General features: G+C 47.4%; 1 protein-coding gene across 1 annotated transcript in view; it reads left to right on the top strand.

Moving 5' to 3' along the window:
- Window positions 1-1,330: 1,330 nt before the first annotated feature.
- LOC135055339 (opioid growth factor receptor-like) overlaps window positions 1,331-18,510 on the top strand; it is a 40,072-nt gene continuing 22,892 nt past the window's right edge. Inside the window, exon 1 of the mRNA XM_063959287.1 lies at window positions 1,331-1,777. Within this exon, the coding sequence (XP_063815357.1) occupies window positions 1,646-1,777 (132 nt within the window). The 5' untranslated portion in view covers window positions 1,331-1,645. The remainder of the gene's footprint in view (window positions 1,778-18,510) is intronic.

The following is an 18,510-nucleotide window of genomic DNA, read 5'->3' as shown; positions in this document are numbered from 1 at the left end:
CCGCATAACCTCACCTCCTACAATCTCATTATCTATTGATGGCACTACTATATCCTCTAGCCCCCAAGTGCGCTGTCTTGGAGTAATCCTCGACTCCTCCCTCTCCTTTAAACCACACATTCAGCACCTCTCACAAACCTGCCGTTTTCATCTAAAAAATATTTCCAGGATCAGACCCTTTCTGACCCAGGATGCTACTAAGACTCTTATCCACTCACTGGTCATCTCCAGACTGGACTACTGTAATCTCCTCCTGACTGGCATTCCTGACAAACACCTCTCTCCACTCCAATCTATCCTCAATGCTGCTGCCCGGCTCATTTTCCTCACCAAACGCACTACGTCTACCTCTCCTCTCCTACTAGACCTTCACTGGCTCCCCTTCCCTTTCAGAATCCATTTCAAGCTTCTCACACTCGCTTACAAAGCCCTCACCCACTCCTCTCCCACCTACATCTCTGACCTTATCTCCCTTTTCACTCCCACCCGTCCTCTTCGCTCTGCTAATGCACGACGACTCTCCTGCCCACGGATTACTTCCTCCCACTCCTACCTCCAAGATTTTTCATGTGCTGCACCACTTCTCTGGAATTCCCTACCTCTCCCCCTCAGACTCTCCACCTCTCTACAAAACTTCAAACGGGCTCTCAAGACCCACTTCTTCACCAAACCCAGCCAAATCTCATCCTAAGCCTCTGTTCCACATTCTCTATGTACCCCATCTGTGTCACCCCTGTCTGTCTACCCCTCCCCTTTAGATTGTAAGCTCTCACGAGCAGGGCCCTCTTCCCTCATGTGCTTATCCTTTGTCTTACTTTAATAATCTTCAACTGTACCACATCCAGCAGTCTTCTGCCACCTGATATTTATTCCAGTGTCATCTGCTGATGTAACTATGTTTATTTACCCTGTACTTGTCCTATACTGTCGTCAACTGTAAGTTGCTGTTTTCCGGTTTGATTATTTCTGTACTCTGCAATTGGGCGCTGCGGAACCCTTGTGGCGCCATATAAATAAAGGATAATAATAATAATAATAATAATAATAATAATAATAATAATAATCGCCTTTCGGTCCAAGGGTGGCTGTATTTTGTAAACAGCGCAGTTTGTGAACTGATCAAAAGGTATTGATTCACTGCACTCGCCACTCCTACATCTGGGGTGTATGTGGTATGTGACCACAGTGTTTCAATACAAGTCACAGAAGCTCTGCATCAGTTATTGGACTGAAACACTGAACGAACAGACACTGTTTGTCATCTGTTTTCTACATTTCAAGACCCGTGACTATATGTCACTCCTACGCCTGTGCAAATCATGTGTTTGCCTCCGATATACAGTACATGTCACTTAGCTACCTGTGTCTCTGGACCCTCCCTCTCTCTAAGTTTCACTTTCAGTTATACAACTAAGTTTTCTACAAAGATAAAGAACTCTTGGAGCAATCTGTTTACATTGCAGTCTCACCTGCTGTTCGGGCTGCTGCTGCCGACACTGAACATCCCACTCCAGGCAGATCCATTTCTGCCTTGTCAGTGCAGGACAGCTCGTTCTGTCCACAGAACTTTTTCTAGGAATCTGTGCCTGACAGTCTTCCTAACACTAGTTTTGTCAAGGTACTGAACAGACATACTCTATGTAGCATGGAGCGACCTTCTAAAACCACCCAACCCAGGAAAATGATTTTCCACAGCGACAAACAGTGGAATTTGGGGGATGTCTCCAGCTGGGAGGATGAAGAAAGACCTCAGAAACAGAAAAGAAAAGTAAAACAGGTACCAACTATGGGTCAGTGTGTATTCATGCGTGTTACTTAGAGACTACTGTACAATGTAAACATTACTTACCAGTTACTTGCTATGTTAGACCTGGGGAATAACAACATTTGAATATGTATTGTAAAGCACAAAACAATATGTAAGAACATTTTAATTTGTAGTACAGATTTTGCCCATACTCTCAAATCATAAGAAAGCATTCTAGGACTTATTGGTAACTGCTGTCCAGACTGTGTGCACAGTCATATTCCAACCACACTAATCATAATCCAATGAAGCTGAAAGGGATTTGTCCATTTAGGCCAAGCAGCCCGATCTTGGGGCTAATTCAGACTGATCGTAGATGTGCTAAAGATCAGTCACACTGACATGCGGGGGACGCCAAGCACAGGGCTAGCCCGCCCCGCATGTCAGTCCCTGCCCCGTTGCACAAGTACAAAAGCATCGCACAGTGGCGATGTACTTCAGGAGTAGCTCCCTGCCAGCGCAGCTCCTGCGCACTGGCAGGGAGCTAATCGTCGCTGCCCAGGTCGCAGCGGCTGCGTTGCCCGGACCGCGACCCCTAAATGGCGACTAAGCACCGCCGGCCCGCCCAGCGACCGCCTCTGCCTGTCAATCAGGCACAGGCGATCACAGGGCTACGACCCGAACGCAGTTCAGACCTGATCGCTGCTGTGCGAAAACGCACAGCACCGATCAGGTCTGAATCAGCCCACTAGTCCAATCATGCCGCCCTCATGAGGAGTCATATTAATGGACAGTGACAATCTCATTTGACTTAGGCTAAGCAGCAGGATCATAGTGTGTACTGTAGGTACAGTTTATGTGATAGTATATGTGTTTTTTACTGATTAGTTCCCAGATATATAGCTGGCTTTGTTTCAACTTTATACATAATAATAATAATAATATTCTTACTAACTTTTATCATGTTTATATGGCTTAATACCCCTTTCAGACATACAGCAAAAACTCAGGTTTTTGCCCTTGAACATGCATTGACCCAGACTTTTGCTACGTGTGAACAGAAACAACCAAGGTCAAAGTCCCTGGTCCACTACCGTGCTCTGTACCAGAGTTTTTCCCAGGTGCAAAAGTGTCTGATTGGCTGTCGACTAATGGTGATGACATAACCCAGCTAATACACTTTCAGACTTACGGGTCTATTCATGAAGCAGTGATCAGAGTGGACAAGTGAGCAAGTGGAGAAATTGCCCATAGCAACCAATCAGCATTGAAGTAACACTTGTAAATTGCATACTATAAAATTATACAGAGCAGCTGATTGGTTGCCATGGGCAACTTCTCCACTGGCTCACTTCTCCACACTTTTCACTGCTTCATGAATAGACCCCATAAGACCCAGGAAATACACGGGTATGACCCATGTTTATCAACCTGGGAACTTCCTGGGTCTTAGGGGGACATTTACTAAGCAGTGATAAGAGCGGAGAAGTGAGCCAGTGGAGAAATTTCCCCATCAACCAATCAGCAGCTCTGTATCATTTTATAGTATGCAAATTATAGATGTACCCCTTAGTCTGAGTCCCCCATTCACACTACACCAAAAACCTGTTAAATTCCTGAGTCCGATGCATTCACATGTATGTAAAAGTGACACTTTCATGTATATTATTCGGCCTTTGATATTTTTTAATAGCAAATTTGTGGTTTTATTTCCTATTTAAATAAGTATTTACTCACCGGTTATTCTATTTCTCGTAGTCCGTAGTGGATGCTGGGAACTCCGTAAGGACTATGGGGAATAGACGGGCTCCGCAGGAGACTGGGCACTCTAAGAAAGAATTAGGACTACTGGTGTGCACTGGCTCCTCCCTCTATGCCCCTCCTCCAGACCTCAGTTAGGGAAACTGTGCCCGGAAGAGCTGACACTACAAGGAAAGGATTTGGAATCCCGGGTAAGACTCATACCAGCCACACCAATCACACCGTACAACTTGTGATAACTATACCAGTTAACAGTATGAATAACAACTGAGCCTCACTGAACAGATGGCTCATAACAATAACCCTTTAGTTAAGCAATAACTATATACAAGTATTGCAGACAATTCGCACTTGGGACGGGCGCCCAGCATCCACTACGGACTACGAGAAATAGAATTACCGGTGAGTAAATTCTTATTTTCTCTGACGTCCTAGTGGATGCTGGGAACTCCGTAAGGACCATGGGGATTATACCAAAGCTCCCAAACGGGCGGGAGAGTGCGGATGACTCTGCAGCACCGAATGAGCAAACTCAAGGTCCTCCTCGGCCAGGGTATCAAACTTGTAGAATTTTGCAAACGTGTTTGATCCCGACCAGGTAGCCGCTCGGCAAAGTTGTAAAGCCGAGACCCCTCGGGCAGCCGCCCAAGAAGAGCCCACCTTCCTCGTGGAATGGGCATTTACTGATTTAGGATGCGGTAGTCCAGCCGCAGAATGTGCAAGTTGAATCGTGGAGCAGATCCAGCGAGCAATAGTCTGCTTAGAAGCAGGAGCACCCAGCTTGTTGGGTGCATGCAGGATAAACAGCGAGTCAGTTTTTCTGACTCTAGCCGTCCTGGAAACATAGATTTTCAGGGCCCGGACTACGTCCAGCAACTTGGAAGCCTCCAAGTCCCGAGTAGCCGCAGGCACCACAATAGGTTGGTTCAAATGAAACGCTGATACCACCTTAGGGAGAAATTGGGGACGAGTCCTCAATTCTGCCCTGTCCATATGGAAGATCAGATAGGGGCTTTTACAGGACAAAGCCGCCAATTCGGACACCCGCCTAGCCGAAGCCAAGGCCAAAAGCATGACCACTTTCCACGTGAGATATTTTAATTCCACGGTCTGAAGTGGCTCAAACCAATGTGATTTTAGGAAATCCAACACAACGTTGAGATCCCAAGGTGCCACTGGGGGCACAAAAGGGGGCTGAATATGCAGCACTCCCTTAACAAACGTCTGAACTTCAGGCAGTGAAGCCAGTTCTTTTTGAAAGAAAATAGACAGGGCCGAAATCTGGACTTTAATGGATCCCAATTTTAGGCCCATAGTCACTCCTGACTGTAGGAAGTGCAGAAATCGACCCTGCTATCACGTGATTTTCCGCCCATCGGAGAATCCTTGTGGCTTCTGCCATCGCCATCCTGCTTCTTGTGTCGCCCTGTCGGTTTACATGGGCGACCGCCGTGATGTTGTCTGACTGAATCAGCACCGGCTGGTTTTGAAGCAGGGGTCTTGCCTGACTTAGGGCATTGTAAATGGCCCTTAGTTCCAGAATATTTATGTGTAGGGAAGCCTCCTGACTCGACCATTGTCCTTGGAAGTTTCTTCCCTGAGTGACTGCCCCCCAACCTCGGAGGCTTGCATCCGTGGTCACCAGGACCCAGTCCTGTATGCCGAATCTGCGGCCCTCGAGAAGATGAGCACTCTGCAGCCACCACAGCAGAGACACCCTGGCCCTCGGGGACAGGGTGATCAGCCGATGCATCTGAAGATGCGATCCGGACCACTTGTCTAACAGATCCCACTGAAAGATCCTTGCATGGAACCTGCCGAATGGAATTGCCTCGTAAGAAGCTACCATCTTTCCCAGGACTCGCGTGCAGTGATGCACCGACACCTGTTTTGGTTTCAGGAGGTCTCTGACCAGAGATGACAACTCCTTGGCCTTCTCCTCCGGGAGAAACACCTTCTTCTATTCTGTGTCCAGAATCATACCCAGGAACAGCAGACGCGTCGTAGGAACCAGCTGCGACTTTGGAATATTCAGAATCCAGCCGTGCTGTTGTAGCACTTCCTGAGATAGTGCTACTCCCACCACCAACTGCTTCCTGGACCTCGCCTTTATAAGGAGATCGTCCAAGTACGGGATAATTATAACTCCCTTCTTTCGAAGGAGTATCATCATTTCGGCCATTACTTTGGTAAATACCACCGGTGCCGTGGACAGACCAAACGGCAACGTCTGGAATTGGTAATGGCAGTCCTGTACCACAAACCGGAGGTACACCTGGTGAGGTGGGTAAATGGGGACATGTAGGTAAGCATCCTTGATGTCCAGTGATACCAAGTAATCCTCCTCTTCCAGGCTTGCAATAACCGCCCTGAGCGATTCCATTTTGAACTTGAACTTCCTTATATAGGTGTTCAAGGATTTCAAATTTAGAATGGGTCTCACCGAACAGTCTGGTTTCGGTACCACAAACATTGTGGAATAGTAACCCCGTCCCTGTTGAAGGAGGGGAACTTTTATTATCACCTGCTGGAGGTACAGCTTGTGAATTGCCGCCAGCACTACCTCCCTGTCCAGGGGAGTAGCTGGCAAGGCTGATTTGAGGTAACGGCGAGGGGGAGACGTCTTGAATTCCAGCTTGGATCCCTGAGATACCACTTGTAGAACCCAGGGATCCACCTGTGAGCGAACCCACCGGTCGCTGAAGTTCTGGAGACGGGCCCCCACCGCACCTGGCTCCACCAGTGGAGCCCCATCGTCATGCGGTGGATTTAGTGGAAGCAGGGGAGGATTTTTTAAACACAAGAATGGAGCACCCCTCCAATGCGCGGAACTGGCTGCCTTAACTGTGTGAACCAAAATATGGGCGTAACTCACTCCCAATAGACACAATTTGTTATAGAAGACAAGTACACACTATATGGGGCGCCAAATGACAATGTTAAACAATCAAGCATAGGAATAAATTTTCAGATATATTAGGTAGACGTCCCTTTCAAATACTTGCAATCAGGCATGTATAGGGTTCTCTGATCTCGTCATAAGAGGGCAGACGGTTTCATCAGTAATCCAGTTCGTGACGTCATATAAAAAATAGAAAGAAGGGAATACCTAGTGCAACACCGTTTTATTCCTTCACAGAATGATAGCACAAATATTCCATATAAACAACTTTTTCCGATGTATAAAATTATTTTAAAAATACTTTATGGAGCACATACAGCATGGCAAATACTGGTTGAGCTGTGTGAAAAAAAAGGTTGCAATTACCAGATAGTGGGAGGATAAATATCCTCAGACAAGCGTGTATCAAGTCACCAGACAGCCTCCCGGGAAATGGCACTCTGGATTATCCGGCAGCGGCTCCCTCCACACACAGCAAACCAAGTATTCCAGGCTGTTCCAACGCGTTTCAGGCCTTGCTAGGCCCTTTCTCAAGGCTGATATGCTCCTTCTAAATCCTACACTCCTTTTATTCTTCAACTAACCAATCACAATACTAATTAAAAAAGCAGTAACATCTGTAACAAAGATGGCTCCCTCCATAAGTTATTCCTGGTTGCCTTAGCAACCACTTCCGGTCAAGCCTCGTGATAAGAATACATCTAAAAATAGGTTCTGTTTAAAACAACACACTACATACATAAAGTCTAAATAGTGAGCTCTCTTTCTAAGTCCTTGTTAGTATTCAATGCAAAGTATGAAGCACACTGATACTGATACATGTTCCCGTATTAGCCGTCCCCGGTTGCTAGGTTACAGTGGACAGTCCGATCTGATAGGCGGTCCGATGCTTCCGCCCGCTGGTCACTCGGTGCGTCATTTGTCGACTTCCGGTTTTTAGATTGAGTCCCGGGGAGCACCTTCCCCGTACGTGTCGGCGCTTCCGTCCTCCTGCTTATCACTAGGGGTCACGTGCTGATCTCCTTCCTGTTCTATTTGTTATGTTGCCAAGGCAACAGAGTCCCGGCCAAGTTCAAAACACTTATCGGTAGTGTCCCACAAGCGGATCCCGGAGGGGAGAATTAACACTGTGTGTTCCGGATTTAGTACCTATTTAAAACAGGTGGCCTTATTAGTCTTAGGCATTTTACATCAAGATTGCTAATAACACATAATAAAGTTAAAAAAGGGTCTATAAAGAGTCAATTTATACAAATAAGATGAACAAATCAAGAAATTTTATAAAAACCACTTCACTTCGAAGTCTGAGTTAAGCCCTTTAGGTATAAGTGTGTTGTACTTATAAATCAACTGCATCTCCTTTTTGGCCAATAGTTTAGAGGTGGATTTTTGGCGTTGATTCGCCTCTATTCGGTTTAACCCTACAAACCTCAAAATGTGACCTGGATCACAGTTGTGATTTCTTTTAAAATGATTAGAGAGTGCATGAGTGTCTAGACATTTTTTTATGTTTCTCAGGTGCTCACTTATACGTGTTTTTAAAGGCCTAGATGTCCTGCCTATGTAAAACATATGGCATGAGCACTCTATGGCATATATAACGTTTTTCACGTTGCAGGTTATGAAGTCATTGATCTTATGTGTTAACCCATTGATCTCTAATAGCTCTAGTTTCTTCCCACTATCCGTCTTAATTATCCTGCACCCTACACATGATCCACAGCGATGGAAGCCTGTGGCGTTGATCTGCCCCTTTTTACTCAGTGGGGGGAGATCACTTCTCACTAAGCTGCTACTTATATTAGGGGCTTTTTTATAGATAAACACTGGTTTGTCAGGTAGGACATCTGTCAGTACTGGGTCTTTTTTCAAAATATTCCAGTGTTTCCTGATGGAATATTCTAGGGATTTATGTTGTATGCTGTAACTAGTTATAAAGTTATACTCAAAGCGGTTGGACTCCCCCCTAGACGGTATTTTATCTTTCAATAGGTCTTCTCGCTTGATCCCTAGTGTCTGTTCTTTGATTTTCCTGACATGTTCAGCTTCATATCCACTCCTTTTAAACCTCTTTTCCAGCTGTGTGGCCTGTTGTTCGAAGATTGGATCCTCAGAACAATTTCGTCTAATTCTCTTGAACTGGCTATTTGGTATTGACTGTAGCCAGTTGTGATGATGGCAGCTGTTTTTGTCAATATATGTTTGGGAATCTGTCGGTTTGGTGTAGGTTTTAGTGCTCAGATTTCCATCTTTGATGTAGAGAGTGATATCCAGAAAATCTACACTTTCCGAACTTATATGGAAAGTGAGGGTTATGTTCAATGGGTTATTGTTGAGGTAAGTACAGAATCTCTCTAATTCATCTCTTCCTCCTCTCCATACAAAGATGATGTCGTCAATATAACGTTTCCACGACACCAGGTTTGCCCCAAATGGGTTGGGTCCCCAGACATAGTCTGATTCCCATTTCCCCATAAATAAGTTGGCGTAACTTGGGGCAAACCTGGTGCCCATGGCTGTTCCGACTTTTTGGAGATAAAAATCTCCATCAAACATGAAGTAGTTGTTCGTTAAAATAAAACGAACTGACTCGACCACGAAATTTTGTAGATTGATGTCCATATCGCTCTTATTAAGGAATTCAGAGACTGCTCCTACTCCTGCATCATGATCTATAATCGTGTACAGGGACTTGACATCTGCTGTGATTAACAGCATGCCATCCTCCCAAGGGACAGTAGGTAAGTAATTGAGCAGATCTTTAGTATCTTTCAAGTGCGATCTGTTTGTTAATACCAGTGGTTGCAAATGATAGTCGATCATTTCTGATAGGCTAGCTGTAATGGATTCAATCCCTGATACGATGGGACGTCCTGGGGGATGTTGTGCATCCCTGTGGATCTTGGGGAGAAGGTAAATAACAGGTATTGTAGGTTCCTTGTTGTGTATAAATTCTTGTTCTTTTTCATTTAGTACTTTTAAAGTTCCATATTTTTTCGTCATGATCTCTAATTTTTCCTGGATTTTTGATGTTGGGTCGGCTCTTAGCTTATGGTAGGTGGTTCTATCTGCTAAGTGAAGTATAACTTCATTAACATACCATGACCTATCCATAACCACCACCCCCCCCGCCTTTATCGGCGGGTTTGATGACAAGTTCTCTGTTTGCTTTAAGGGATTTGAGGGCCGTCCTTTCTTTGTAGGTCAAGTTACATTTCGTCCCTCGCACATTCATGTCTCTTATGTCATCCTGAACCAATGTTGAGAATGTCTCCACGCAATTCCCTTTCATGTGGTGTGGATAGAACACGGATCTCGGTCTGAAGGGGGTGTTCGGCACAAGCTCTAAGTCCCCTAGTTCCCGTACTGTCTCTTTAGTTAGAAAAAACTTTTTTAGAAACACCTTCTTCTGTTCTGTGTCCAGAATCATACCCAGGAACAGCAGACGCGTCGTAGGAACCAGCTGCGACTTTGGAATATTCAGAATCCAGCCGTGCTGTTGTAGCACTTCCTGAGATAGTGCTACTCCGACCAACAACTGCTCCCTGGACCTCGCCTTTATAAGTACGGGATAATTATAACTCCCTTCTTTCGAAGGAGTATCATCATTTCGGCCATTACTTTGGTAAATACCCTCGGTGCCGTGGACAGACCAAACGGCAACGTCTGGAATTGGTAATGGCAGTCCTGTACCACAAAACGGAGGTACACCTGGTGAGGTGGGTAAATGGGGACATGTAGGTAAGCATCCTTGATGTCCAGTGATACCATGTAATCCCCCTCTTCCAGGCTTGCAATAACCGCCCTGAGCGATTCCATTTTGAACTTGAACTTCCTTATATAAGTGTTCAAGGATTTCAAATTTAGAATGGGTCTCACCGAACCGTCTGGTTTCGGTACCACAAACATTGTGGAATAGTAACCCCGTCCCTGTTGAAGGAGGGGAACTTTTATTATCACCTGCTGGAGGTACAGCTTGTGAATTGCTGCCAGCACTACCTCCCTGTCCTGGGAAGTAGCTGGCAAGGCTGATTTGAGGTAACGGCGAGGGGGAGACGTCTCGAATTCCAGCTTGTATCCCTGAGATACCACTTGTAGAACCCATGTGAGCGAACCCACCGGTCGCTGAAGTTCCGGAGACGGGCCCCCACCGCACCTGGCTCCACCAGTGGAGCCCCAGCGTCATGCGGTGGATTTAGTGGAAGCAGGGGAGGATTTTTGTTCTTGGGAACTGGCTGTATGGTGCAGCTTTTTCCCTCTACCCCTGCCTCTGGGCAGAAAGGACGCGCCTTTAACCCGCTTGCCTTTCTGGGGCCGAAAGGACTGTACCTGATAATACAGTGCTTTCTTAGGCTGTGAGGGAACCTGAGGTAAAAATGTCGACTTCCCAGCTGTTGCTGTGGAAACGAGGTCCGAGAGACCATCCCCAAACAATTCCTCACCCTTGTAAGGCAAAACCTCCATGTGCCTTTTAGAATCCGCATCACCTGTCCATTGCCGAGTCCATAATACTTTCCTGGCAGAAATGGACATTGCATTAATTCTAGATGCCAGCCGGCAAATATCCCTCTGTGCATCTCTCATATATAAGACTACGTCTTTAATATGCTCTATGGTTAGCAATATAGTGTCCCTGTCAAGGGAATCAATGTTATCATCAGACAGGGAATCAGACCACGCTGCTGCAGCACTGCACATCCATGCTGAAGCAATAGCAGGTCTCAGTATAGTACCTGAGTGTGTATATACAGACTTCAGGATAGCCTCCTGCTTTCTATCCGCAGGCTCCTTTAAGGCGGCCGTATCCTGAGACGGCAGTGCCACCTTTTTTGACAAGCGTGTGAGCGCTTTATCCACCCTCGGGGATGTCTCCCAACGTAACCTGTCCTCTGGCGGGAAAGGGTACGCCATCAGTAACTTTTTAGAAATCACTAGTTTCTTATCGGGGGAAGCCCACGCTTCTTCACACACTTCATTCAACTCATCTGATGGGGGAAAAACCACTGGTTGCTTTTTCTACCCAAACATAATACCATTTTTAGTGGTACCTGGGTTAATGTCAGAAATGTGCAACACATTTTTCATTGCCGTAATCATGCAACGGATGGCCCTAGTGGAATGTACATTAGTCTCGTCCTCGTCGACACTGGAGTCAGACTCCGTGTCGACATCTGTGTCTGCCATCTGAGGTAGCGGGCGTTTTTGAGCCCCTGATGGCCTTTGAGACGCCTGGGCAGGCACTGGCTGAGAAGCCGGCTGTCCCACAGCTGTTATGTCATCGAACCTTTTATGTAAGGGGTTGACACTGTCGTGTAAAACCTTCCACATATCCATCCACTCTGGTGTCGACCCCGCAGGGGGTGACATCACATTTATCGGCACCTGCTCCGCCTCCACATAAGCCTCCTCATCAAACATGTCGACACAGCCGTACCGACACACCGCACACAAACAGGGAATGCTCTGACTGAGGACAGGACCCCACAAAGTCCTTTGGGGAGACAGAGAGAGAGTATGCCAGCACACACCACAGCGCTATATAATCAGGGATTTACACTACACAAAGTGATTTTCCCTATAGCAGCTATACAAATACAGTTTGCGCCTAAATTTAGTGCCCCCCCTCTCTTTTTTACCATTTGAGCCTGGAAACTGCAGGGGAGAGCCTGGGGAGCTGTCTTCCAGCGGAGCTGTGAATGTCAGAGTCGGTTTAGTTTGTGTCCCCGGAGGGGGCGCTAGTGGGTCAGTGGAGGTAGGTGGAATGAAATGAGGAGGCAGTATTGGGTTTCTGCGCATGTGCACAATGAAGATTTATTATTAACAGAAAGTCCAGATAATAATGCAGCAGAAAGTAAAACAAACGAATGCAATGGAAATGATAATGGTAACGGCAATGGTAATGGCAATGATATAATATGGTTTGAAACTTGAAAGTCTATGGCAGAGTTTGTAATGCAGAAATGGAACCAGAGTAATTAAAACGTGGAGCCAGCAGAGGTGGAATAATGGTAGCAAACCTGGTAGCAATGCAGGAGACTGGATGGTAATGTTCACTGTGCTGTTGGAAGTGCACAATCAGCATGCAGGCTGAATCACAGGTGAGATGACGGAATGCACCTGGAGAGGGAGTCTCTACTGCTGTAGGCTGGAGCACACTGCAGGTGTTGAAGGTGTGAAGCCAGAAAGGTATTGCTGGTGCTGGTACTTGTAGTTCCACGGAAGTAACAGGTACAGAAGAATATCCAGGAGCACGGAGGATCAGGAGAATATCCAGGAACACGGAGGAACAGGAGAACAGGTCCAGACACACGGGTCGCAGGAGTGACACAAAGTTCAGGACAACCTCTGACTCACCCTGCAGCTCCTGATATACCCCCTGACCGGCAGGTATTGGCTGGAGTGAGACGAGGAGGTGCGGCCAAGCTCCGGATTGGCCGTCGCACTTACACTGGGTAAAACTGTCATGGCGGCGCCCATGACGCGGCCCGGCTGGGACGCGGCGCGCCCACACGCCCGTTGACTCCAGGGGCGCTCCCAGGCCTGAGATGGTATCCACGAGCAGGGTGACAGGTGACAGCAACATGCAGTGACCCCGGACAGAGTCCGCTCCGGCGGACAGACATAACAGCGGTAAGTCGATTCCTGACAGTACCCCCTCCCTTATGGGTGGGCACCGAACACCCACGTGGCTTGGAAGGATGAGACCTGTGGAAAACACGGACCAACCTGGGAGCGTGGACATCAGCAGAGTTCACCCAACTCCTCTCCTCAGGACCATAGCCGGCCCAGTCGATGAGATATTGCAGACGACCATACCGGTGACGGGAGTCCAGGATCTTCTCTATCTCGAACTCTATGCCCCGCTGAGTTGGAATGCTGGGGCCAGCTGGAAGAGCTCTTTGGAAGCGATTTAGGACTAATGGTCTGAGGAGAGAGACATGGAAAGCATTAGGAATACGCAATGAAGAGGGTAACTTGAGCTTGTAAGCCACAGGATTTAGAACTCTTTCGATGGAGAAAGGACCAATGAAGCGTGGTGCAAACTTCATCGAAGGCACTTTAAGACGAAGATTCCGGGTTGACAGCCAGACTTTATCCCCAGGTTTCAAGCTGGGAACTGCACGTCTCTTGCGGTCGGCAAAGAATTTGTACCGGGCAGAAGCCTTTTTGAGTGAAGTATGAATCTTCCTCCAGATTGTTGAGAACTGACTGAGGACAGTAGTGGCAGCAGGAACATCGATGCTAGGAAGGTCTTGAAAATCAGGAACTCGTGGATGCTGCCCATAAACAGCGAAGAACGGAGTAGTTTCAGTAGCTGTGTGGTAGCGGAAATTGTGAGCGAATTCAGCCCACGGGAGCAAATCTACCCAGTCATCTTGGGAAGATGATATGTACAGTCTCAGGAAAGTTTCCAACTCCTGGTTTACCCTCTCTGTCTGCCCATTCGTCTGAGGATGATACGCTGACGAGAACTTGAGATGGACCTGCATGGCAGAACAGAGAGCTCTCCAAAACCTTGCCACAAACTGAACTCCACGGTCAGGTATTATTTCAGTGGGTAGTCCATGTAAACGGAAAATCTCCCGTAGGAAGATTTGAGCCAGTTTTGGAGCGGAAGGAAGTCCTTGGAGTGGAACAAAATGAGCCATTTTGGTAAATCTGTCGACCACTACCCAGATGGTATTGAATCCTTGGGAGGAGGGAAGGTCAGAGATGAAATCCATAGACAGATGTGACCAAGGACGGCTGGGAATGGATAATGGCTGTAACTGACCTGCTGGAGACTGACGAGGAGTTTTGTGCTGCACACATTTAGGGCAAGACGCCACAAAGTCTTTGATGTCGACTTTCATCTTCGGCCACCAGTATGTTTCAGAGAGAAATTTAAAAGTCTTTAGGACACCAGGATGCCCAGTAAATTTAGACTGATGAGCCCAAGACAACAACTTAGAACGGAGTTCAGGAGCAACAAAAGTCTTACCAGGAGGCGGAGCTGGAGAAACTTGTGAAGAAGCAAAAGCAACAGGATCCAGGATGGAGCGTGGTACTGGATCGGATATCTCGTCCTCAGATTCCACGGATCGAGACAAGGCATCTGCTTTGGTATTCTGAGAACCTGGGCGGAAATGGAGCTTGAAATTAAAACGGGAGAAGAACATAGCCCATCGGGACTGGCGAGGATTAAGGCACTGAGCTGCCTTCAAGTAGAGCAGGTTTTTATGATCCGTATAGATATTAAATGGAAACTTCGCCCCTTCCAGGAGATACCTCCATTCCTCAAGGGCCAGTTTAATCGCCAGAAGCTCTTGATCTCCGATGGAATAATTAACTTCTGCAGGAAGAAACTTACGGGAAAAGAATCCACAGGGATGAATCTTCCCGTCAGCTCCCATCTGAGAGAGAACAGCTCCCACTCCTACTGTGGAAGCATCCACCTCCAACTCGAATGGCTTATTAATATCGGGCTGTAACAAAACTGGAGCGGTAACAAAAGCCATCTTGATTTTTTGAAACGCAGCCAGGGCATCTTCTGACCAGTTGGAATGATCTGCCCCTTTCCGAGTTAAGCTAGTAATAGGAGCAATGAGAGTTGAAAAGCCTCGGATGAATTTCCTATAATAATTGGCAAAGCCCAGGAATCGTTGAATGGACTTGAGAGTGTTCGGAATGGACCAATTGGCAATAGCTTCCAATTTTGCCGGGTCCATCTGGAGATCCGATCCAGAAATTATATACCCCAGGAAGGGTATGGAGGTAACCTCAAAGGTACACTTAGATAATTTGCCGTAAAGACAATTCTCACGAAGACGTCGGAGGACTTCACGGACTTGGAGACGATGAGAAGGGAGGTCTTGAGAGAAGATGAGGATATCGTCCAGGTAAACAACGAGATACTTGTACAGAACGTCACGGAAAATTTCATTAACAAAGTGTTGAAACACTGCTGGAGCATTGCTCAACCCGAATGGCATTACCAGGTACTCGTAATGGCCATCCCGAGTATTGAAAGCTGTCTTCCATTCGTCACCGCTGCGGATTCTGATGAGATTATAGGCACCGCGGAGATCTAACTTGGTGAAGATGCGGGCTCCTTTGACTCTATCAAATAACTCGGTAATAAGAGGTAACGGGTAGCTGTTCTTAACGGTAATATCATTAAGTCCCCGGTAGTCAATACATGGACGTAGTCCTCCATCTTTCTTTTTAACAAAAAAGAAACCTGCCCCAGCAGGTGATGATGAGGGATGGATGAATCCTTTCTGTAGGTTTTCTTTGATGTATTCGCTCATCGCTTCGGTTTCAGGAACAGATAACGGGTAGGTGCGCCCCCTAGGTGGTTTTTTGCCAGGAATGAGGTCGATGGGGCAATCCCACTCTCTATGGGGCGGCAGGACATCAGCGGCCTTCTCGCTGAAGACGTCAGCGAAATCTTGATAGGCCATAGGAAGAGTAGACTGGGTCTTGATTTCAGAAGTCTTGACAGGAACAACTTGGGCTAAACAGGACTGACGGCAATGTGAACCCCAAGCAGTTAGTTGTAAGGTAGCCCAATCAATCTGTGGGTTATGTAGCTGGAGCCAGGGCATACTTAACACAATCTCCTGAGTTGCCTGAGGAATAACTAGAAATTTTATTAACTCAGAATGCAGGAACCCAACCCCCAGTATCACTGGCCGGGTTTGTTGAGTGATATACCCCTTAGAAATACGACTACCATCAACTGCCATGATGTAGACTGGATATGGAAGTTCATAGACCGGCAGATGAAACTTGTCTACCGCAGCTTGAGTGATGAAATTCCCCGCTGCACCACAGTCTACCAACGCAGTTGCAGATTGGAGTCCAGCCGCCGTCTCTAAGGTCACAGGAAGAATGAAATCTTGGGTTGAAGGAGCTTGCTTGAAAAATCCCAACTTGACTCCTCCCCTACAAGTCAGGATCTGGCGTTTCCCGAACGCACTGGACAAGAATTTATTTGGTGACCTACTGCCGCACAATAAAGACACAGTCTCTCACGAAGTCTCCTTGACCGCTCCTCAGAGGTTAAGCGGGACCTATTAATTTGCATAGGCTCGTCAGAAGGTGGAGGCTGAAACTGTACAGGAGGTACCATTCTTGGTTTGCGACACTCAGCACGAGCACGCTCACTATTGCGTTCGCGGATGCGAGAGTCCAACTTGATACATAGGGAGATTAATTCTGGTAATTGCACAGGGATATCACGGGTTGCCAGTTCATCTTTTATCCGTTCCGAGAGTCCATGCCAGAAGGCTGCTACCAAGGCTTGGTTATTCCACTGAACCTCTGCGGCTAACGTCTGGAACTGGATGACGTATTGGCCCATACTGCGAGTCCCTTGACGGAGCTGGAGAAGATCTGCGGAGGCTGATGTTGCACGACCCGGTTCATCAAAGATGCGTCTGAAGATGGAAACAAACTCGGCATAGTTGTTCATCAACGGGTCGGCACGTTCCCACAGAGGAGACACCCAACTCAGGGCTGATCCGGAGAGCAGTGAAATAATATAAGCAACCTTGGATCTTGGCGTGGGAAAATTGTGAGGTAAAAGTTCAAACTGGACTTCACACTGGTTGAGGAACCCACGGCATAACTTCGGACTGCCATCATAGCTGCTAGGCACAGGCAGGTGCAAACGAGATACAGGAGCAGATGCAGCCGGAGAAGAAGAACCCCCTACACTTGCATGTGCAGGGGTAACAGGAACTGGAGGTGCAGGCGCACTTAGCAGAGATTGTTGTAACGTATCAATCCGGGAGGACATCCCTTGCAGAAACTGGAATATCTGCTGCTGCACAGCCTCTTGTCCATCCAAACGGGAGACCAGGTTTTGTAAGGCCCCTGACCCCACACTCTGACCACCGTCCGAGTCCATCGGTCCTGAACTTACTGTCAGAGTCGGTTTAGTTTGTGTCCCCGGAGGGGGCGCTAGTGGGTCAGTGGAGGTAGGTGGAATGAAATGAGGAGGCAGTATTGGGTTTCTGCGCATGTGCACAATGAAGATTTATTATTAACAGAAAGTCCAGATAATAATGCAGCAGAAAGTAAAACAAACGAATGCAATGGAAATGATAATGGTAACGGCAATGGTAATGGCAATGATATAATATGGTTTGAAACTTGAAAGTCTATGGCAGAGTTTGTAATGCAGAAATGGAACCAGAGTAATTAAAACGTGGAGCCAGCAGAGGTGGAATAATGGTAGCAAACCTGGTAGCAATGCAGGAGACTGGATGGTAATGTTCACTGTGCTGTTGGAAGTGCACAATCAGCATGCAGGCTGAATCACAGGTGAGATGACGGAATGCACCTGGAGAGGGAGTCTCTACTGCTGTAGGCTGGAGCACACTGCAGGTGTTGAAGGTGTGAAGCCAGAAAGGTATTGCTGGTGCTGGTACTTGTAGTTCCACGGAAGTAACAGGTACAGAAGAATATCCAGGAGCACGGAGGATCAGGAGAATATCCAGGAACACGGAGGAACAGGAGAACAGGTCCAGACACACGGGTCGCAGGAGTGACACAAAGTTCAGGACAACCTCTGACTCACCCTGCAGCTCCTGATATACCCCCTGACCGGCAGGTATTGGCTGGAGTGAGACGAGGAGGTGCGGCCAAGCTCCGGATTGGCCGCCGCACTTACACTGGGTAAAACTGTCATGGCGGCGCCCATGACGCGGCCCGGCTGGGACGCGGCGCGCCCACACGCCCGTTGACTCCAGGGGCGCTCCCAGGCCTGAGATGGTATCCACGAGCAGGGTGACAGGTGACAGCAACATGCAGTGACCCCGGACGGAGTCCGCTCCGGCGGACAGACATAACAGCGGTAAGTCGATTCCTGACAGTGAAGAGGAAATGGCGCCAGTGTGCTGAGGGAGATAGCCCCGCCCCTTTTCGGCGGACTTCTCCCGCTCTTATATTAATATTATGGCAGGGTATTTTTGCACATATATAGGTTTATTAGACTATATTATGTGCAGTTTGCCAATGTAAGGTACTCTTATTGCAGCCCAGGGCGCCCCCCCCCCCCCCCAGCGCCCTGCACCCATCAGTGACCGGAGTATGTGGTGTGCATAGGGAGCAA

The sequence above is a fragment of the Pseudophryne corroboree genome, chromosome 3 (genome assembly GCF_028390025.1).
Source record: "Pseudophryne corroboree isolate aPseCor3 chromosome 3, aPseCor3.hap2, whole genome shotgun sequence".
Classification (NCBI taxonomy): Eukaryota; Metazoa; Chordata; class Amphibia; order Anura; family Myobatrachidae; genus Pseudophryne; species Pseudophryne corroboree.
The sequence above is the reverse complement of the archived record's forward strand: the minus strand, read 5'-3'. Positions and strand labels throughout refer to the sequence as shown.